This window comes from Schistocerca americana, chromosome 2, assembly GCF_021461395.2.
Source record: "Schistocerca americana isolate TAMUIC-IGC-003095 chromosome 2, iqSchAmer2.1, whole genome shotgun sequence".
In the NCBI taxonomy this organism is placed as follows: Eukaryota; Metazoa; Arthropoda; class Insecta; order Orthoptera; family Acrididae; genus Schistocerca; species Schistocerca americana.
The window spans coordinates 960,369,799-960,394,144 of record NC_060120.1 but is presented as its reverse complement, the minus strand read 5'-3'; the positions used below and the strand labels follow the sequence as shown (position 1 = coordinate 960,394,144).

At 40.5% G+C, this 24,346-nt stretch overlaps 1 protein-coding gene across 1 annotated transcript; it reads left to right on the top strand.

Moving 5' to 3' along the window:
* The first annotated feature begins 5,592 nt into the window (after positions 1-5,592).
* Positions 5,593-9,193, top strand: LOC124595434 (proline-rich protein 2-like). Its single transcript, XM_047134175.1, has 2 exons — positions 5,593-5,711; positions 8,758-9,193. The coding sequence occupies exons 1-2, from the start codon at positions 5,673-5,675 to the stop codon at positions 9,034-9,036; spliced, it is 318 nt and encodes a 105-aa protein (XP_046990131.1). The 5' UTR covers positions 5,593-5,672; the 3' UTR covers positions 9,037-9,193.
* The last annotated feature ends 15,153 nt before the right edge of the window (positions 9,194-24,346 follow it).

Genomic DNA, 24,346 nt, shown 5'->3' with positions numbered 1-24,346 from the left:
CGCAGTTACCTTCCTTGAACGTAACTTTTTCTTTCCACCTTCTGTGAATGGCGTCTACAACTGTCCTTAGCTCTATAACTGAACAGACTACTGAGCTACGCATTGATTTTTCCTGGATAGTTTGTTAAACGTCAGCCTGCTCTTCAACATTACTAAATTGTGATCTGGATCTTTATCTGCTCCTTGTTACGACTTACAGTCTAATATTCGATTTCGAAATTTTCCCTTGGCCATGATCTGGTTGGCGTCTTCCTATATATACCAGTCCTGTCTAAATATATTAATATTCTTGTGATTCTTGAAGAACGTATTTTCAATTCCTAGCCGAAATGTATTGCAGAACTCAATCAGTCATTCTCCTATCTCATTCAGTTACCAAACCCATATTCTCCCGTAACGTTTTCTTCTGCTCCTTGCCCTTTAACCGCATTCCAATCCTCAATGACTATTAGATTTTCATCTCCCTTTAGGTGCTGAATGACGCGTTCAATTTTCTCATACAGATTTCCTATCTCTTCTCCTTCAGCTTACGGCATCTCAACGTGTACCTGAGCGTTGTCGTCGGTGATGATTTGCTGTGAGTTCTGATGAGAACGACCCTATCACTGAACTGTTTACAGTAATACAGTCTTTGCTTATCTTCCTATTCACAATGGGTCCTACTTCCAATATATCATTTTCTACTGCAGTTGATATTACCCTATACTCGTCTGACCAGAAATCCTTGTTTTCTCTCCGTTTCACTTGATGGAACACCACTGTGTCTACACTGTGCCTTACACTGGCAGCACTGACCAGTCCCCAGCCCAGGACACCGGGGTACGGGAGTGTAACAAATGGTTCAAATGGCTCTGAGCACTATGGGACTAAACTTCTGAGGTCATCAGTCCCCTAGAACTTAGAACTACTTAAACCTAACCAACCTAAGGACATCACACACATCCATGCCCGAGGCAGGATTCGAACCTGCGACCGTAGCGGTCGCGCGGTTCCAGACTGTAGCTCCCAGAACCGCTCGGCCACACCGGCCGGCATGAGTGTAACACTATAAGTAATGCTACCTAAGGGTGTTTCACAAGTCATCTTACACACTTCAAGAGCTTTTTGAGGGGACTTAGCAGATCTCGTTTTACAGAGGAATCAATGTCTGGAAACGGTCGATTCCCATTTTAGAAGAGTTCTCACTTCTTTGATGTGGCCCCACCACAAATTCCTCTCATGTGTGAACGTTTCCATCTCAGACTAGAACTTGCAACGCACGTCCACAGTTATTTTCTAGGTGTATGCCAGACTCTGTTTTCCTGTCTTCCTCTACAATTTTTACCCTCTACATCTCGCTATAGTATTATTGATTCCTTTTAACACACCCTGTAATACTTTTTCACTTTCACTGAAGACAGTAATGGCATCAGCAGATCTTATCGTTGTTCTCCCTTTACCTTGAGTTTTAACCCGGCTCTTGAACCTACCTTTTATTCCCGTCATTGCCTCTTCACTGTACAGATCGAAAAGTTGGGGCGAAAGACTACATCCTGTCTTACACCCATTTTTCAGTAATCTGTGTACTTCTTTCTTGCTCTTCCAGTCTTATTGTTCCCTCATAATTTTTGTACATACTGTATATTAGCCGTCTTTTCCAGTAGTTCACCCGTATTTCTCTCAGAATTTCGAAATTTTGTACCATGTTACAATGTCGAACGCTTTTCTCAGGTCAACAGATCCTGTGAATGTGTCTTGATTTTCCTTCAGCCTTGCTACTATTATTAGCTGCAACATCAGAATGCCTCTCAGGTTTCTTTGCCTTTCCTAAACCCAAAATGATCGTCATCTAACAGATCCTCGTTTCCTTTTCTATTATTTTGCATATTATTCCTGTCAGCAGTTTTGATGCATGAGCTGTGCGGTAATTCTCCCAATTCTAGACTCTTGCTTAACAGTGACATTCTGCCTGCATTCTTAATGTTACCGTCTTTGATTTTAATTTCTCTGAAGATCGTTTAGGCCTCTCTCTGTTTGCTGAGTCACTTCTTCAGACAATCATTTGTTTGACAGTTTCTTCACATTTATTCTTAGCTTCCATGCACTTCCTATTCATTTTATCCCTAAGTGATTTGTATTTCAGTATCCCCGAATTTCCGTGAATATTTTTGTACTTCTTATGTCGATAAAAAAATTTCTGTATTGGCCATAGCTTCTTCGCAGTTACCTTCGTTGTACGTAACTTTCTCTTTCACCTTATGTGAATGCCCTCCACAACTGTCCTTACCTCTATAACTGAAGTGACTACTGAGCTATGAAGTTTCCTGCCTAGTTTCTTATACGTCAGCCTATTCTTCAACATCACTAAATTGTGATCTGGATCTTTATCTACTCCTTGGTATGACTTACAGTCCGATATTTGATTTCGAAATCATCGCCTAACCATGCTCTGGCTGGAGTCTTCGTATATATACCGGTCCTGTCTAAATATATCACCTCCTCTTGTGATTCTTGAACGTATTTGCAAATGCTGGCCGAAATGTATTGCAGAACTTAATTAGTCACTCTCCTCTCTCATTCAGTTACCAAACCCATCTTCACCCGTAACGTTTTCTTCTGCTCCTTCCCCTTTAACCGCTTTCCAATCCTCAACGACTATTAGACTTTCATCTCCCATTAGATATCGAATGACCTGATCAGTATTCTCATACAGATATCATATCTCTTCTCCTTCAGCTTTGGGCATCTCCATGTATACCTGAGTGTTGTCGTCGGTGTTGATTTGCTGTAAGTACTGATGAGAACGACCCTATCACTGAACTGTTCACAGTAACATACTCTTTGCTTATCTTCCTATCTCAAAACCGATCCTACTTCCGACATATAATTTTCTACTGTAGTTGTTATTACCCTATACTCGCCTGACCAGAAATCTTTGTCCTCTCTCCACATCACTTCACTGAACACCACTGTGTCTAGACCGTGCCCTAGAATTTCCTTTTTCAGATTTTCTAGCTTTCCTATCAGACTTCTGACGTTCCACACCCCGACTTTTAGAACCTTTCATCGGTTATTCAATCTCTTTTTCATGGTCACCTCCCCCGTTGGCAGTCCTCTCCTGGATATCTGGATGGGGGACTGTTCCGGAATCTTTTGCCTATGGAGAGTTCATGGTGAAACTTGTTCAGTTACAGGTCTCATGTACTATCGATACACATTATGTGTCTTTAATGCAGTGGTTTCCATTGCCTTCTACATCTTCATACCGCTAATCACTGATGATTCCTCCACCTTTTAGGGGCAGTCTCCTACACCATGGGGAGAGAGGGTGCCTGGAAGTCTTTTCTCCCCTCCGCCCTTTTTGACAATGACGTTGCCAGAACGAGGGTGACTTCGTATGCCAGAAGTCTTCGGCAGCCATTGTTGATGACTTCTATTCAAAATTTAAGAAGTGGCGAGGTTCGCACCTGGAACAGAGAACGTTTTCATCACTAATTAAAGCTCTATACTTTCTACTTCTGACAGTTTTTTTAAATTTCAGATGGCAACTAGTCCTCCTGCGTTTCCTGATTATAAAGGGACCTACACGGAGGAAGGATCTATTTGCCACCGCCACTTTGACAATAAAAGAAAAAGTAACATATACACCACTTCACACATGTACTGCTAACTACGCCTCTCCCAATAGCTCTACCTAAACATAACAAAGGTGGTAAGCAAAGGGGCGAGAGGTTGTCATATATTTGTAAGAGAGAATAAGGTATTTTTTCTTCTACTGATTATGTTGCGTTTTATTTTCAGTTTGTTAATGTTTGCAACAGAGGAGGTTTTTTTTTTCTTTTTAAGTATAATGTTGCCTTTCTTCAGTGAGAAATCCATGACCGTCTTCTCGAAAATAAAGGAAGATCATAGTATCAAACATCGAAAAATGGTGCCTCAGACGAGATCACCTGCTTTTCGCAAGGACATTCCAGATAGGTGGCTGGTCGTAGGAAGCACTCCAGCGGAAGCTGGAAAAATATTGCCTATGAAATGTCTTGCGTCCGCGTAAGTCCTAAAATCGAGAATGCTTTTCTTGCCAGTTGAAAAATAATACCGTACTGCAAGAGCACGGAACCAATTCGCACAGTGAATATGCAATATTCGGCTGCGGTGTTACACGTAATCCTGGAACAAAGGTGTCATATGTGGTGTAAATCGTGCAAGAGCGGAACGTTTGAGGAAAGTCAGAATTCGCTGGACCAACTGCCAGACATCTACTGCTGGTGATCTCCGGCCCGCAAAGCGGAGAGTCGGCGAGGTGAACTTGGTGGAGACAAGAACGATTGTTTCCCGTTGACGGGTACATCTCACACGGAGCGTGCATTAGTGTCAAGACTAGGAACGTTCACAGCCCGCCATATATGACACCACGTGTAGTTCTGGTGCTTCTATTCTATCACATTTGAGGTGCAGCCCTAGACCTCGAGTTCCCCTGCAACTTGTACGTGGAAAATCAGACTGGGAAGGTCAAGATTCGCAGGATATGTGATGAGGCTGAATGTGGACAGAATGACCAAAAGAGTACGGAAAAAATGGGTATGACAAGCGGAGAGCCAAGTAGCAATTCGGAGGGATTATTCAAAACTGAAAATTAAGTTGAAAAACTGAGAAGGCAAATGCACATATATTTTGCAACGCACCAGAGATCGATGACAGAGAAGGGCAGGAAAACGACAGAGAGACACCAATGTAGCGGACAAAATGATACGGAAGATCTCGAAAGAAGGGCGGAAGAGAAGGATGATGAGGTTCTGGGGCAGAAGTAGAAAACGCAATTCACGAGGGCCGAACTGAAGGAAAAGAAGAACTTTTCTCACGCTGTAATGGGTGAGGAGAGCTTCGCTATGTCATTTGCTGCGCACCACAAAACAAATTTCCAGGAGTTATAGTTGTGGAATACAGATTAGAAGGTAGGAATGATTCGCAGTAAACGTCACGACAACGAATGTGTTAGAGCCTGACCACAAGCTTGGAATGGATAAACTTGGGGTAGAAATTGTGGAGTGTCCTTACCACAGGAATCACATCAGCATTCATCATTATGGCAACCATGGAGGACATATGTCTGTATGGCTGGCCAGGGTTTTTAACCACACTCTTTCCGAAGGAGGGTCCAGTCCTGAACCATTGGAACCTTACATTCCTTAAGAGTTTCAGGATGCCTACCCTACAAACTGCAGTGATGATTTACTTCAAATATATGCTTCTACAAGGCAGCTACAGCTATATTAGTAATTTAAATGGTTGATAGCACGGTACCGGAGCATACACATACTTCATGAAATCACATTTGTAAGATATTGTTGTATGTCACCTCCGCTATCACATTACTATTTTCCTTTTCGACGAAGTTTCGTGAAGTCTCGACTAACAGCTACGTCATGACTTGTTGGTTCATTATTTCTTTGAGGCAGACATCTAGGAACTATTGCGTGTCGATGAGAAACTGAGCGACAATAAGATATTCATTTAGTCGCAGCAGTGCTCTGTGACCTTGTGATTATACCAGATCCTCCACTGTCGCATTTGGACGGCAGTCTCTGCTCAGTCCCTTTGTTAAAGAGTCACGGAATCTCGAGTATTTCACATCACGCAGTGGCGAGCCTTATAAAAGCTCTGCAGCACGGGCTCACCTCAGCACTTCCATCACCATGAGGGCAACAGTGGCAGCTCTTCTCCTGTGTCTTGTGGTGAGTACTAAAGACTTAGACTTTATCTACATTTGTGCTCTACGTATCTTTACTGGTACTTACTTCCAAATCCACTTACAAACACTGAATGCTTCAAAATGTACCACAATTTTCTACCTGTAGCATGCCATTCTCGAAGCTAAGGGCTGAATAGGGTTTGAAACATTGTCGGTTCTTTAAGCGACTTCATATTAGTTCCATACGTGCAAATAAAGACAGTTGTGAGATTGTACCAAATTCATCAACTACGTGTGAATCGTTTATGAACTATACATGCATAATATCAGTAAATAATCTGCATCTTCCTTCTTACTCGAGCAATATTTGCGAGGGTAACAGCCGAAATCCGTGTCTGAGCATCCACACGTTATTAATGGCGGATTTCAAAAATCGTAAAACATCAGTCCAAAAAATTTCGAGATTATATTACTACAAAGTACAGAAAAATTAAGATGGTGGTTTTAATGCTTAAAGTATCCAACGTACGCCTTCCCACCTCCCACATTTGATTAGAAGGCACAGAACATCCACACACCCATGAGTAACTGTCAGCGAGATCTATCTTTGACATGTTGTTCAACTGGTGTGTCCCATTGGTTTGAAAGTCGGTTATATCGTCAAAGCGTTAACACTTCACGTAAATTTCTGCACTTTGTCGTTCTACTGTGGCCTCGATTTCATAACACTAAATCTCATCGCCAGTGATGATTTGTCCGAGAAAAGAACTGTCCACGTGTTTCGTTTCAAGCTAGTCACGACAGGTGACCAGGCATCGTCGCTTTCGTTCAGGAGAAAGACGTATGGGACAAACCATGTACACACTTTCCTTCTCTTCAGGACATTCTCAAGAATGCCTTAAACACTTAGATATGGTGCTCCATCGCGATTTCTGACACAACAGTGATTACACCGTATGGTCGCACGTCGACTATGTACTTGACACCTTCTACTTACCTGCTTAAACTCACTCGTCGAATGTATGTCTGTGTTTTTTAGTTGTTCGGGTTGCCACTGTAGTTACTGGGCTGATTCGCTTATACGCCAGAAATAAAATCAGTCTCGGAATTTTCTGGGTGGTCGGTGAATATAGAAAAATGCCATCAGATTTTCTTCCTCGTGTCTAGCTGGTACTCCATTTCTAATGCTTCTAATGATCTTGCATCTGCATGTCTACATCTTTTATGAAAGATTAATGGATATTTGTTATCATCTGTTCGCAGCATACGTTTATCGCCGTATGTCACTTCATCAGAGAGGTTGAAATTTCTCTAGTTCTGCAAGTACAACATCAGTAATCCCTCTAGAAGCGCCTATTTTCAAGTGATATTATTGGGTCAATCCTTATTCTTCACTCATGTTGTGGTAATAATCAAAGTAGTACAACTCTGACGATACACAGCTAAATATGAGAATTCAACAAACATAGCGACTAATCACGAATATAAAAATTGGAATAATCATGAATCAAAACCCTAAAATATTGCTATCGAGTAATTGAACAAAGTAACACATGTTACGAAAGAACATTATTTAGTATACTGGAAGCTCGTTACCAGGAGTAGTTCGCTTGCTTATTTATTCCACTCTGATAGTAGACAGCAAGGGAAATCAAATCTTATATACTGACGGGGAAAACCGCAACACCAAAAAATAAATAATGTCGAGTAATGAAATTTCGGGAATAGATTTGCCGAGGTAACATATTTAAATCATTAACATTGCAATATCACACGTTAACGTAAATGCGAGATAAGGTATTGGAAATATAAAACTTTGGTACATCAGTAACCGATTAACGGTCAGATTGTTGAATGCAAGCACGCAAACACGAATGCGTTGTGTTGTACAAATGACGGATGTCAGTTTCTGGGATGGGGTTGCGCGCCTGTTTCACTTGGTCGGTCAGTACAAGGACGGTTAATGCTGTTTGTGGAAGACGCTAGAGTTGTCAACCGATGATGTCCCAAGGCACATGTGGATACTGCAGAGCGTAGTGGGTTGCAACACCAATATGTGGACCAGCGTTATCCTTTTGGTAAAAGCTCTTAATGGATGGGAGCACTGCAGGTCGAATCACCAAACTGATGTGCATACTTCCAGTCAGGGTGTGTGGGATGTCCACGAGACTGTTGGTGCTGCCATACAGTGCGGCAATCCACACCAGACCATACATCCAGTCGTAGGTCCCGTGTTTCTAGCACGCCAATAGATAGGTTGCAGGCATTCGGATGGTCTCCAAAACACAGCCACCATTGGCACTGAGGCGGAACCAGCTTTCATCAGAGATCACAACAAACTTTTGCCTTGCCCCCTTGCGGGCTCTCGCTTTACAACACTGACGTCGCAAATGGCGGTGGTTTAGGACCAGTCGAGTGGACGCTACAGAGCGTCTACAGTAGACCCGTCCTTGAATTAACCGATTTATAACAGTTGTTTTTATCATTGTGGTGGCAACTTCTGCTCAGATTGTTGCTGCAGATGCAGTACGATGTGCCTGAGCTACACACCGAGCACGATGGTCTTCCCCCTCGGTAATACCACGCGGCTTTTTGGAACCCAATCTTCTTGCTACTGTATATTCTCGCGACCATCGCTGCCAGAAATCATGTGCAGTGTCCACATTCCTGCCAAGTCTTTCTGCAATGTCACGTAAGCAAATTCCAGCTTCTCGAAGCCCTTTTATAGGACCTTGTTGAAACTCAGTGACGTGTTTCTGGCGAAACACAAATAATGCCATGGTACTAACTCAAATTGACATCAATGCATACATTTCTTTATGATTACTTGATGTAATCACCAATAATCGTTGAAATTGTTCATTCGTTCAGTTTCTGTAATAAAACAGTAAGACTAATTTCTAATTTGTCTCAGTGTAAAAAGATGCATCTGATGATACAGTCTTAATAGTCACAAGTCATCATTTCTGCGATTCATTGTCTTTGTTTCAAAACTACATTAGCAGAATCTTAATCTCCGTTCAGAAGGAATACCACTTAATTTCCATCTTCATATATGATGTGGTTTACAATATGACATTCTACTACAGGTATCAGCATGCCGCAGCCAAGAGACTCCACCTGGCCCTCCTGGACCAACTGAGGGGCCACAACCAACTGGTCCACCAGGGCCACCAACCGGAGGTCCTGATCCAACTGGTCAACCAACCGGAGGTCCTGAACCAACTGGACCACCAGGTCCACCAACTGGAGGTCCTGAACCAACTGGAGAGCCCCAACCAACTGGAGGGCCACAACCAACTGGTGAACCTCAGCCTACTGGAGGTCCTCAACCTACTGGACCACAAGGGCCGCCTGGCCTTTTTTAGCCTGGTGTTTTCTAGTGATGCAAGATTAGCGCACCTGGAAACGTTAAAGGATTTCAGCTTTTACTTTTATAGTTGGCTTTAACTGCGTTAATTGATGGAAGTGTTCTTATGTATCATAAAAATCAATTCTGATTAAACCAGCAATGAAAAAGCTCCATTAACGTTTTATTTACTGTGTACTGTAAAAGCAACCAGTTCTCCAAAATATGGTACCAATATGTAAAAATTATTACAGTAGTTATTATCGGTTCATACCTCATGAAATTGTTTACCACATGATTTGCAGTTCCAGAAGATGCTGTACGTTGCCGAAGGAGTCCGTGTTACCGACTACGTGCACTTCACGAATTGATATGAGCAGATTTATATTCAAGAAATACTCTTGCCGTCTATAAAAAGCCCTGTTCACAGAGTACTGATATATAACCTTTGAACGATATTCGGACTTTCATGTTCTGTAATACAACTTGTGACCTGAGATGATGTCTTTGAAATTTATTTTCTCCTCCTTCAGTTACATATTTTTTCCTCTATTTATGTATAAGAATTGGTGCACATATATAATTATTTCGATAGTGTGAGTCTTAAACTTCATGGGTCTTATTTTATTTAATTTATATGTTGCCTTCTAATAAAAATATTCATCTGGGATCTTCGTAGATCCTAGCATATCTCTCAGGACGAATATTAACCGCAACTTAAACCTAACATATCTCCCAGAACGAATATTAACCGCAACTCAGTGTAACATCAGCAGTAGCAATGACAGAATGGATGGGAAGGAACCTCTTTTTTACTGCTCTTACGTGGTGCAACCATTTGCAAGGAACATGTCGCTAATGAGAAATTAAGCTCTATTTATCAAGACATAAATATGAGTAGATGACTCTCCTCAGTATTGTTTTAGGGTACCATCACCAATAAAATAGAAGTCAATAAACTTAATCATATCGATATGACCAAACTGTTCAGTTTGAACCAGAATGGCTATGGGGATGCTACAACATTAAATGTAAAAGATTAAATAGGAAAGAAAATGAACTGCGAGTCATTAAGGAAATAACGAGCAGATGCATTTTCTTTACAGTCGAAATATTCTTGAAGGCTCTCTAGGCAATATGCAGCTCTGAGTAATACACAGCCATCCATTTCAAATTGGGTAAACTGGAATATTTTTGAAAGTCTAAAGAAGAACTATGTGATTGCTGATGAAACTTCAGTAAGAAATTCTTCAACCATGACGTTTCAAATTATTCAAGGTTTGTTTTTCCAAAAATTTCCGAACTAGCTTTTCGTGATGTATATGAGAATATACTACAGCCCATTTATATGTAGGGGCAAGATATTAGCACTACATAAACTTAACGTGTGTCCACATATTTAAAGGCTCATTTTTTCTCGCATAGCATACTTGAATGTGACATGGAAGGGACCATTCTAAAGCGCAAGCAATACATTATTAGACTGCACTCTTTGAGGAGACCCAAACCATGCTATATGAGCCATGTCAAATTAATGGAAATTTTATATTGTGCTGCATGGCCTGTAATGATAATGTTGTATAGGGAGATGATGAGTTTGTTTGAGGCATGTTCTCAAAAGAAATTCAACGCAATGGTAATTATTCTTCAGATAATCCGTTTTTATTCTCCTTTTCTATAACTAGAAAAATTAAAAGAATGATAAAATGCGTCAATTGACAGGCAGTACAAATGCCAGAAATTGTATGTCATTATCGCTAGTAGTTAACTAAAAAGTGTTCCTTATATACCAAAAGAGAATACTTGCGGGAAATGATGTTCGAATTTTTAACAACAGTTCATGAATCCTTAGCCTGTATTGCTCATGAAAGTATTTCTTTTTCCTCGTATCACTCCTCTTTCTCTCCTTGTGTATGAATGGCATATTACTGATTACATGATTTCGATAGAACATGACACCTAATAATATTCGCTTTGGTGCAGATGACACTAGAATGGTATACTCCAAAGCGTATAATGTGCTCTGCCTACAAACCTTGAACCATTATATGGATTATGTTTAAGTGGACCAGACACTTGGGCGAATACAATAGGTAGCAACGACCAAAGCATGTATATGCGCTTAATTACTCCTACTAAATATTGTCATTGGCACTGTAAAGCAAATTTCCAGTAACTGCTCTGACTCTGAGTTACTAAACAAGTGTCTTCAAAGGATTACACGGAATCAGAATTAGAGAGTGAAGAATGTGATTTTTACCAGATTTCTTATCCTCATATACTTCAAACTTTTTGCAGAGAACGTCGTAGTTGACGTGACCTTATACTTAATTAGAACTAGGAGCGTTGTCCGCATTATAACAAAAAACTGTTATTGTTTTGTTATTGATTACGTACACGAACGCTTGATCTTCATACAGAAGCTATTTTCAGGCATATGATAAGTGCAGTGTACTAACGATACAATACACAGACAACAAAGATATTATACAATTCTTGAGGCTCGCCATTTCAAACTGAAACATTTGACTGCTATCCCACGTTCGCCAACTGTAGGAAGATGTAAGACAGATGATTTGTTATATATTTCCAGATAATATTTTACGAGAAGCTTGTGTATATATACTTGTTAGAAAGTAAATTAAAAATACAGTACTTGGAATTAAGCTAAACAAAAACTAAGTATATTATTTTGAGAAGAAAGTCTCTACTATTTCAGTTCACAAGTAGCACAAAAATTACATTTTCATTATTACCTAGGTCCAGGGAACGTTAATGACAGCGACTTCGAAGATATTAGGGAAACTGTGGGATAATAATATAACCAGGAAAATGTCATTCGTTTATAGCACACAAATAGGGAGTAGCTGGTACTACACAAACCAGCATATCAACGCATACAAATTTATACACAGCCAAAATTGTACAACATTGTGCTTTGGAATATGTACTCGGAGTACCTAGTCAGTAGTAAGCTACAGTAATACAATCAAATCTTGTGTATCACATGTTTCGCACAAAATTCGACCACACACTGAAAAGTCCGCAACTTTTATCAGGTTCAAGAAAAGAGAAACGAGATAGCTCGGACTGTCAGGAAATAATTGATCGTGGCGCATCACTGAGAAAATGTTTACGGATTTTGAATTAGGTCATTACGTTTGGACAAATTAAAAAAAATGCATCATTCATCTCAGCAGCAGTGAACGTGCATCTCATGACAGACGTGATCTTTCGTTACGGAGGAAAAGGAAGGATGAGACACCGGGAAAAGCTCCGTCGACGAAGCAAAAGTTTTGCCAGTTTCGTCACAAGAATCAGATGTCAACTAAACATTTTCGTTGTTATATAATCTCAGCAGACAGTCCATGGAAAGCAAATGTACGTTGGTAGTATTGTAGATTTAATAAACATCTAAATCTGCATCTACGTGACTACTCTGTAATTCACGCTTAAGTGCGTGGTAGTCGATATGAGCGCTTTATTTGGGCGTAATGTTACTGAGGAATTCGTTACGCAGGTGACGTCTGATGCCTGGTCCAAATTTTAAGTCACTGACCTCTCCTGACCCACTAATTCTGCTGTCCGAATGCTTTTGATCAGATACTATACCTCGCCTGGCTTAGGTAGAATATATAACCGTATGAAATCAGGAAACAGTTATCTGTAGTGGACATATCCAGAAATGTTCTCTCCCCATAAAGTCTTCTGGAAAAGATGTTTATTCTGTCCACTCAAACATAGTAAGAGAGAAAATGAAAACTGAGTTTTAATCCTGAGGACGACGGGGTCACTACTAACATAGCTATGAGGAAGGGAACTGGACTAGCACTATTGACAATCAGTCTCACAGGATTTGCCTTGAGAGTGTCAGGGATCCACAGAAAGCGATATCTTTACGGGCAGAGGGTCATTTGAACTTCAGTCCTCTTTAATACGAGTCTAGTATCTTTATTATTATCTTATCCCTCTCATAGGCTACCTTGCATAAGAACATCGACACGTTATTTTCTCAAGAATGAGAATCCATCTATAAAACATCGCTCACGATTCCTAAAACTTAAATTGGTTCAAAAGGCTCTGAACACTATGGGACTTAACATCTGAGGTCATCAGTCCCCTAGAACTTAAAACTAATTAAACCTGACGAACCTAAGGACATCACACACATTCATACCCGAGGCAGGATTCGAACTTGGAATCGTAACGCTTGCGCGGCTCCAGACTGAAGCGCCTAGAACCGCTCGGCCACAGAGGCCGACCATAAAACTTAAGGTATGCGTCATGTAACCACGATCTCCTTTTCATTAAGCCATCTAGATTTCTATTTATTACTAATTGTGATTAATATACATCGACCAGCAATTTAGCTTCGGGTCTAAGTTGTGAAAGGGAAGAATGAGCTGGAACTACACAAAAATTACGGGAGTTTAACACTATAAGTAATGCTACCTCAAAGCGTTTCACAAGTCATCTTCCACACTACAAGAGTTTGTAGAGGGGATTAAGGAGATCTCGTTTTACATAGGAATCCATGTCTGCAAACGGTTGATTTCCATGTTAGAAAGAAAACAAGAGCTACTCCATGGCACGTCATCAGACTGCTGTGATGGGGCCCCCACACGAATCCCTGCCTTCTGCCAACCTTCCCATATCAGACTAGCATTTGCAACCTACGTCCACAGTTATTTTCTAGGTGTATGCCATTCTCTGTCTTCCTCTACAGATTCTTCCCTCTACAGCTCCCTATAGTACTATGGAAGTCATTCTCTAAAGTCTTGACGCATGCTTTACTATACTGTCGTTCCTTCTTGTCAGTGATTTCCATATAGTCCTTTTATCTCCGATTCTGTCCCTTCTACCTGTCACTGTTTCTTTCCTCTCCAATTTTCTTGAGAACCTCTTTATTCCGTAACTTATCAGTGATTTAATTTTCCACGTTTTTCTATTGCACCACATCTCAAATGCTTCGATCCTCTTTTGTTCTGGTTTTTCCACAGTCCATGTTTAACTAGCACACAATGTTGTGCTCCAAACGTCATCAGAGTTCTCATGTACGAAACTTTCCATCTCAGAGTAGCACCTGCAACCTACGTCCAGAGTTATTTTCTAGGTGTATGCCAGTCTCTGTCTTCCTCTACAGTTTTTGCCCTCTACAGCTCGCTCTAGTGCTATTGATTCCTTGTAACACATCCTGGAATACTTTTTCACTTTCACTGAAGACAGTATGTCATCAGCGAATCTTATCAATATTATCCCTTCACCTTGCGTTTTAATCTCGCTCTTGAACCTACCTTTTATTTCCGTCATTGCTTCTCCGTTGTACAGATCGAAAAGTAGTGGCGAAAGACTACATCCTGTCTTACATCCATTTTACAGTAATCCGTGTACTTCTTCCTTGGTCTTCCACTCTTATTGTTCCCTCATAGTTTTTGTACATACTGTATATTACCCGTCTTTTCCAATAGTTCAAAAAATGGCTCTGAGCACTATGGGACTTAACATCTATGGTCATCAGTCCCCTAGAACTTACAACTACTTAAACCTAACTAACCTAAGGACATCACACAACACCCAGCCATCACGAGGCAGAGAAAATCCCTGACCCCGCCGGGAATCGAACCCGGGAACCCGGGCATGGGAAGCGAGAACGGTTCCAATAGTTCACCCGCATTTTTCTCAGAATGTAAAACATTTTTGTACCAGGTTAAATGTCTAACGCTTTTCTCAGGTCAACAGATCCTGTGAACGTGTCTTGATTTTTCTTGATCCTTCCTGCCATTTTCAACTTCAACATCAGAACTGCCTCTGAGGTGTCTTTGCCTTTCCTACACCCAGACCGATCGTCATCTAACAGATCCTCCTTTCCTTTTCTATTATTTTGTATATTATTATTTTGTCAGCAGCTTTGATGCATGAGCTGTGCGATAATTCTCCCACTTATAGACTCTTGCTTAGCAGTGATATTCCGACTCCATTCTTAATGTTATCGTCTTTGCTTTTAATTTCTCTGAAGATCGTTTCGGCATCTCTGTTTGCTGAGTGAGTTCTTCTGACAATCATTTGTTTGTCAGTTTCTTCACATTTATCCTTAGCTTCCATGCACTTCCTATTCACTTCATCGCTAAGTGGCACGTATGTCAGTATCGCAGATTTACCCTGAATATATTTTTGTACTTCCTTCTTTCGTCGATCAAATGAACTATTTCTGTATTGGCCATAGCTTCTTCGCAGTTACCTTCCTTGTACGTAACTTTTTCTTTCCACCTTCTGTGAATGCCGTCTACAACTGTCCTTAGCTCTATAACTGAACAGACTACTGAGCTACGCAGTGATTTTTCCTGGATAGTTTGTTAAACGTCAGCCTACTCTTCAACATTACTAAATTGTGATCTGGATCTTTATCTGCTCCTTGTTACGACTTACAGTCCAATATTCGATTTCGAAATCTTCCCCTGACCATGCTCTGGTTGGCGTCTTCCTATATATACCAGTCCCGTCTAAATATATCAATATTTTTGTGATTCTTGAAGAACGCATTCGCAATTCCTAGCCGAAATGTATTGCAGAACTCAATTAGTCGTTCTCCTCTCTCATTCAGTTACCAAACCCACATTCTAGCGTAACGTTTTCCTCTGATCCTTCCCCTTTAACCGCATTCCAATCCTCAATGACTATTAGATTTTCATCTCCCTTTACGTACTGAATGACGCGTTCAATTTTCTCATACAGATTTTTCCTAAAGCCAAACCGATCGTCATCTAACATATCCTTATTTTCTTTTCCATTCTTTGATACATTATTACTGTCAGCATTTTGGATAAATAACCTGTCTAATTGCTTGTGCCTTAATTCTCCCTATTGTAGTCTCTTGCTTGACAGTGGTATTCACATAACATTCTTAATGTAACCGCCTTTGCTTTTAATTCCCCTGAATATCGGTTCAGCCTCTCTGTTTGTTGAGTAGTTTCTTCCGACAATCATTTCTTTTTCGATTTCTTCACATTTATCTTTAGCTTCCCTGCACTTTCTATTTATTTCATTTGTAAGTCACTTGTATTGTAGTAACCCCGAATTTCCCAGAAAATTTTTGTTCTTCCTTCTTTCGTCGATCACCTGAACTATGTATTGTGTTAGCCGTGGCTTACTCCCAGTTGACTTCCTTGTACCTACCTTTTTCTTTCCAGCTTCTGTGAATGCCCTCTACAACTGTCCTTACCTCTATAACTGATCTGACTACTAAGCTGTGCAATGATTCTTCCTGGCTACTCTGTTAAACTTAAGCCTACTGTTCATCATTACTAAATTGTGATTATTATCTGTGTCTGCTCTTTGGTACGCCTTACAGTCCAGTATTTGATTTCAAAATCTTCGCCTGACCATGCTCTGACTGGGGTATTCCTATACCTTCCAGTCTCTTCCAAGCATACATCCTCCTCTTGTGATCCGGGAAAATTTTTTTGATATTGCTAGCCGAATTTTATTGCAAAAGTCAATTAGTCTTTTCTTTCTCTCATTCAAATATCAAGTCCACATTCTCCCGTAACGGTTTCTTCTGCTCCTTACCTTTCAACCGCGTCCCAATCCCCAAAGACTGTTGCACTTTCATCTCCCTTTATGTATTGAATTATCTGTTCGATATTCTCATACAGTTTCCCTATCTCTATGTATACCTGAACGTTGTTGTCGGTGTTGAGTTGATATCGATTTTGAGGAGAACAACCGTGTCGCTGAACTGTTCACAGTAACTCACTCTTTGCCTATCCTCCTATTCACAATGAATGCTACTACGGGTGTATTATTTTCTGTTGCAGTTGATTTTACGCTATACTCGTCTGACCAGAAATCCTAGCCTGCTCTCCAGTTAACTTCACTAAACACCACTGTATCTAGAACGAGCCTTAGAATGTCAGCCATCCTTATTGCATCAAAGTGTTTGAGGCCTGAGAAATAAAATTAATGAATTATCTGTGTAGATGAATTAGAGTCTTCAAACCCAGCTGACGTAATCTGCCTCTCTGAACATCATGCGATCACTGGTATAGAACTTCTAAGTGTTACAGGGTTTAGCTTGGCATCTCACTTTTGTAGATCACAAAAGGAGAAAGGAGGAGTTGCCACATTCATTAGGAACTGTCATAAATTTAACAACATAGACATTCATAAATTTTGCCTAGAACAGCATATGGAAGCATGTGCAACAGAAGTAGAATTTCACAAAAAAATTCTTCATAATATTAAGTGTATATCGAGCACCTACGGGTAACTTTAATCTATTCGTAAACCACCTTGAAGCTATACTGGCCCATTTAACAACCATAAACAAAGAAATAGTGGTTGCTGCTGATTTCAATGTAGACTTCCTTAAAGACTCTCCCAATAGGAACTTATTTGAGTTAGTAACACTATCATTCAACTTAATTCCTATTGTAAAGTTCCCCACTAGGGTATCCAATTATTCACAAACAGCCATTGATAATATCTTTATAGAAAAGTCCAATGAACAAAATTATATTACAAAACCAGTAGTCAATGGCCTCTTAGACCATGACATGCAGTTCGTTCTGTTAAATGTTAATACTGGACAGGATATAAAACCTGTTAAATCTGAGCTCAAGAGGGTAATCAATAAGCCGAAAATTTATTATTTTTGGACACTCCTCAGAGACATTCATTGGACTGATGTTTACAGTGCTTATGGCATGAATGAAAAATATAACACTTTTGCTAATAAAGTGCTTACCTTATTCCAACACTGTTTTCCCCCAAAACTTACCAAGGTTAGAGCAAAGTCTACAAAGAAGCCATGGATTGCTCAAGGAATAGGGGTATGTTGTAAAACAAAAAGAAAACTGTATCTGTCAGTCCCGAACAGTTCCGATGATGATGCTATAGCACATTACAAGAAATACTGCAAAATATTAAAACTGTAAAATGGACATCAAAGTAAATATATTACAAGGAGAAGATAGTCATATCAAATAACAAAACAAAGACAATATGGGATATAGTGAAGTAGGAGACTGGTAGAACCAGACATGAAGAGGAACAAATAGCATTAAGAGTAAATGATACATTGGTGACAGATGTGTATAGTGTTGCAGAACTTTTTAACGAACACTTTATAACTGTTACTGAAACGTTGGGGTTGTCAGGTTCAGTAGAAGCTGCTATGGAATACCTCAGACCAGAGATTTCAAGTAACTTCCATGATATGAATTTGACCCTCACTATCCAAGCAGAAATAATGTCCATCATAAAATCTTTAAAATCAAAACATCTAGTGGGTATGATAAAATATCAACAAAGTTAATTAAAGAATGTGATTCTGTGATAAGTAACATATTAATCTATTTGTGTAACCAGTCGTTTATCAGTGGAATAAGTCCTGAATGGTTGAAATATGCTGAAGTCAAGCCACTGTTTAAGGAGGGAGATAAAGAAACAGCATCAAATTTCCGCCCAATTTCACTGTTGCCAGCATTCTCAAAAATTTTAGAAAAAGTTATGTACAATCGACTTTAAAACTATCTTATTACAAATAGCATACTGTCAAAGCCACACTTTGGATTTCTTAAGGGTTCTGATATTGATAAGGCTATCCACATGTACAGTGAAAATGTGCTTAATTCATTAGACAAAAAATTTCAAGCAACTGGTATATTTTGTGATCTTTCAAAGGCATTTGACTGTGTAAATCACAATATCCTTTTAAATAAATTAGAATATTATAGTGTAACAGGAAACGCTGCAAAATGGTTCAAATCTTATATCTCTGGCAGGAAACGAAGGGTGTTATTAGGAAAGAGACATGTATCCAGCTATCAGGCATCATCCAACTGGGAACTAATTACATGTGGGGTCCCACATGGTTCGATTTTGGGGCCCTTACTTTTTCTTGTGTATATCAATGACCTTTCATCAGTAACATTACCACATGCCAAGTTCGTTTGGTTTGCTGATGATACAAAAATTGCAATAAAGAGCAAAACAAGTGTAGTCTTAGAAAGATCAGCTAATAAAATATTTGTGGACATTAATCACTGGTTCCTAGCCAAATATTTGTCACTAAACTTTGAAAAAACACACTACATGCAGTTCAGAACTTGTAAGGAGTGTCCCACGAGTATATGCCTAACATACGATGACAAGCAGATAGAAAAAGTGGACAGTGTTAAATTCTTGGGATTACAGCTTGATAATAAATTAAACTGGGAGGAGCACACCACAGAACTGCTGAAGCATCTTAACGAATCTCTATTTGCGATGCGAATTGTGTCAGACATAGGGGATATAAAAATGAAAAAGCTGGCATACTATGCTTACTTTCATTCCATAATGTCACATGGGATTACTTTTTCGGGATTATTCATCAGGCCGGGCTAAAGTTTTCCGGGCACAGAGACGTGCAGTAAGAGTTATATGTGGTGTGAACTCAAGAATATTCTTCAGAAGCCTGTTTAGGGAACTAGGGATACTAACTACTCCTTCCCCATATATTTATTCCTTAATGAAATTTGTCATTAAAAGTATATCACTTTTTCAAAGCAATAGCTCAATTCATGGAATAAATACTAGAAATAAGAATAATCTTCACAAGGATTTAAAGTCACTTAATCTTGTACAAAAAAGTGTGCATTATTCAGGAACACACATTTTCAATAACTTGCCAGCAGCCATAAATAGCTTAGCAACCAATGAAATTCAGTTTAAGAGAAGACTAAACGATTTATTGGTGGCCAACACCTTCTACTCCATTGATTACTTTCTCAGTAAAACCAACTAATATAACGTCTGCACAATTTCAGTGCAGTAATATGTTGATTGTCAATATGTGTGTGTGTGTGTGTGTGTGTGTGTGTGTGTGTGTGTGCGTGCGTGCGTGCGTAAGTACAATCTAACTTCTGCACCATTTCTGTGCAGTAATGTGTTCATTGTACTATAGTAGTTGTATTACACGTTCATTACCCTATAAATAAATTAAAAAAAACCTTTTTTATTTTAAATTCAGTGCATTAGTATGTGTAAAATGACTCTTTCATATAGTGTTCATAAAAAAATGACGATCAATCCACTTGGGACCTGTGGAATGGTACATTAGCTTATTTGTTTTAGTTGTAAATATCTGTCATGTATTGTTAATTTTCTGACATGTTCTACAACCTGTAGGACCTACTTACTATGGATCAATTGGAATGAAAGTATATCTAATCTAATCTAATCTTAGAATTTCCCTTTTCAGATTGTCTAGCTTCCCTGCCACGTTGAGACTCCTTAAATTCGACAACCTGGCTCTTAGAACGTTAACCTCTGATTAGTCATTCAGTCTTTTTCTCATTGTTACCTCCCTTTGGCAGTCTTCTCCCGGAGATCGAAATCGGGGACTGTTGTGAAATCTTTTGTCTACAGAGAGATTATCAGGACACTTGTTCAGTTACAGGTATCACGTACTGTGGATACACATTATGTGTCTTTAATGTAGTGGTTTACACTGCCTTCTACATGCTCATGCCGATGATAATTGACTATTCGTCCGCCTTTTTAGCTCAGTTTCCTACCCCATGGGGCGAGAGATTGCTCTGGATCTCTGTCCACTCGTCCGCCCACTTTGACAATGCCGTTGAGACAGTCAGGGTGACTTCTTATGCCAGAAGTCTGCGGTTGCCATTGATGATGATTTTTATTTAAAATTTAAGCAGTGTTGATGTTTGCACCTGGGACCCAGGACGTTTTGATTAATGGTCAATAGCGCTACACTTCCTTTTCTCTCAGTTTTCTTGTTACAGGTGGTAGCTCGTCCTCCCTTTTTTCTTGATTACAAAGGAAGTTACGAGGATGAAGTATCTATTTGCCACAGCCACTTTGACCCCTAAAGAAAAGATGACATCTACGCTAACTTTAGACATGCCTCCCTAACTATGCATATTCAAACATAACAAACGAGGAAAGGGGAGGGGCGAGAGGTTTTCATATGTTTGTAAGAGAGAGGAAAGTATTTTGTATTCTAGTGATCACGTTGCGTTTTAGTGCTTGTTTATGTTTGTAACAGAGAAGAATTTTTCTTTCTTTGAGTAAACTCGCTGTGTAAACCATTGCACATAGTGAGCCTTCGCCTGCCAGTGGTACGCATATATTTTGGAACAAAGGTATCATTTGAGGCGTAGGTCTGTCAAGAATGGCAAGTGTGAAGGAAGTCAGAATTCGCTGGACCAGCTACTGGTGATGATCTCCACCCTGCAAAGCGGAGAGTCGGCCAGATGAACTTGGTCGAGACAGGAACGATTGTTAACCGTTGACGGTGACATACCACACAGAGCGTGCAATAGGGTGAAGACAAAGGGCGTTCGTAGCCCACCATATATGACGCCACCTATAAATTGGCTGCCTCTATTCTATCACACTGAGGAGCAGTCTTGGATCAAGGGTTCCCATGTAACTTGTACCAGGAAAGGGGTAAGATTCACAGAATATGTGATAAGGATGAATGTGGGTAGTATGACGAAAAGAGTGTGGGTATGACAAGCCGAGAGGAATGCAGCAGCTATGTTATTAAACACAGGAAGTATTGACCGAAATTTTGGATGAAGTTGGGAAACTGAGGAGGCAAGTGCGCGTACATATTGCAAAGCACCAGAGATCAGTGACACATAAGGCCAGGAAAACGGAAGGGAGGCACCTGTGGAGCGGACAAAATGATACTGACGATCTGGAAAGAAGGGCGAAAGAGAAGGATGAAGGGGTTCTATGGGCAGGAGTAGAAAACGCAGTTCACAACGGGGTTATCTGTGGTGCCAAAAGACCGAAACGAAAGGGAAAGAACATTTCTCATGCTCTAATGTGCGAAGAGAGCTTAACTGCCCCATTTACCTTTTCACCAGGAAAGGAATTTCCAGGAGTCATAGTTTTGGAATACAGTTTAATAATTATATATCGAGATGTCACGATATTTTAAAGCCAGTTCAGCACAAAAATATGCAGAGGAATCTCTCTTCTGAGGGTGTGGATGGAAAGAATGATTCCGAACTAACGTCACAACGAATGTGTTAGTGACAGACCAAGCTTGAAATGGATAAACTTGGAGCAGAAATTGCGGATTGTCCTTATCACAGGAACCATATCAGCATTCACCTTTATCGTAACCACGGAGGGTATACACTATGTGGTCAAACGTGTCCGGACACCTGGCTGAAAATACTGACAAGTTCGTGGCGCCCTCCATCGGTAATGCTGGAATTCAATTTGGTGTTGGTCCACCCTTGGTCTTGATGACAGCTTTCATTTTCGCAGGCATACTTTCAATCAGGTGCAGGAAGGATTCTTGGGGAATGGCAACCCATCCCTCACGGAGTGCTGCACTGATGAGAGGTATAGATGTCGGTAGGTGAGGCCTGGCACGAACTCGGCGTTCCAAAACATCCCGAAAAAGTTCTGTAGGATTCATTTCAGGACTTTGTGCAGGCTGGTCCATTACAGGAATGTTATTGTCGTGTAACCCCTCCGCCATAGGCTGTGCATTATGGACAGGTTCTCGATGGGGTTAAAAGATGCAGTCGACATCCCCGAATTGATCTTCAACAGTGGGAAGCAAGAAGGCGTTTAAAACATCAATGTAGGCCTGCTTTGTGATAGTGCCACACAAAACAACAATTGGTGCAAGCGTCCTCCATGAAAAGCACGACCACACCATAACAACACCGTCTCCGAATTTTACTGTTGGCACTACATACACTGGCAGACGACGTTCACCGGGCATTCGTCATACCCACAGCCTGCCATCGGATCGCCACATTGTGTACCGTGATTCGTCACTGCACACAACGTTGTTCGACTCTTCAATCGTCCAATGTTTACGCTCCTTACACTAGGCGAGGCGTCGTATGGCATTTACCTGCATGATGTGTGGCTTATGAGCAGGCGCCTGGCATTGAAAATCAAGCTTTCTCACCTCCCGCCTAACTGTCATAGTACTTGCAGTGGATCCTGATGGAATCTGGAATTCCTCTCTGATAGTCTGAATAGATGTCTGCCTATTACACAATACGACCCTCTTCAACTGTCGTTGGTCATTGTTAGTCAACAGATGAGGTCGGCCTGTACGCTTTTGTGCTGTACGTGTCCGTTCACGTTTCCACTTCACTATCACATTGGAGACAGTGGATATGGAGATTTTTAGGAGTTTGTAAATCTCGCCCACAGTCGTATGACACAAGTGACGCCGACTCACCTGACTATGTTCAAAGTTCGTGAGTTCCACAGAGAGGCCCATTCTGCAGTGTCACGTCTAATGACTACTGAGGTCGCTGATATGGAGTACCCGGAAATAGGTGGAACCACAATGCACATAATATGAAAATCGTATATTTTGGGGTGTCCGGATACTTATGATCAAATAGTGTACATCACCTGCATTTTTCTCAAAATTTCGAACATCCTGTACCATTTTATAGTGTCGAACGCTTTTTTCAGATCAACACATTCTGTGAGCTTTTCTTAATTTTCTATCAGTATTCTTGCCATAGAAAGTCGTGGGACTAGGGTCTCCCGTCTGGTAGACCGTTCGGCACTTTCGGAGTCCGTGAATTCCGCGGAGTGCTACATTCTGCTCTCTCACGATGTCTAATGACTACTGAGGTTGCTGATATGTAGTACATGGCAGTAGGTGGCAGCAAAATGAGCCTGATATGGAAAACGTATAATTTGGGGGTGTCCGGATACTTTTGACCACGTAGTGTAACTATATGTGGCTGGCCACACTGTCCTAAATGAGGACCCAGTCCTGAACAACTACGGAAATGTGCTTGCTTTAAGAGTTTCAGGATGCCAACCTTACAAATATCATTGATGATTTACTTCAAATATAAGATTCTACAAGGCAGCTACAGGTGTACTTGTCATTTAAATCGTTAATACCACGGTACAAGGCCATACACGTACTTCATGAAATTACGTATGTAACATAACGTTGCACGCCACCCTCAGTAACGCATGACCACTTTCCTTTTCGATGTGACGGATAATCTCCAAAGTAACACACTGGACTTAGTTTGAGCTTTGAGAATCAGCAGGTAGATGAAGGAGTGTGCGGCTTAAGACGACTACTCTCTTGTTGAGTCAAGACACAAAAAGTTTCATGTACGAGTACTCCCGACATAACATATTGGTTAATTTTTTCTTTGAGGCAGACATCATGGAACAAGCGGGTGTCGATGAAAAACTGAGCGACAATAAGATACGCAGTTGGTCGCAGCTGTGCTCTGTGACCTTGTCATACAACCGGATCCTCCACTGTCGCATTTGGACTGCAGTCCCTGCTCGGTCCCTTTGTTAAA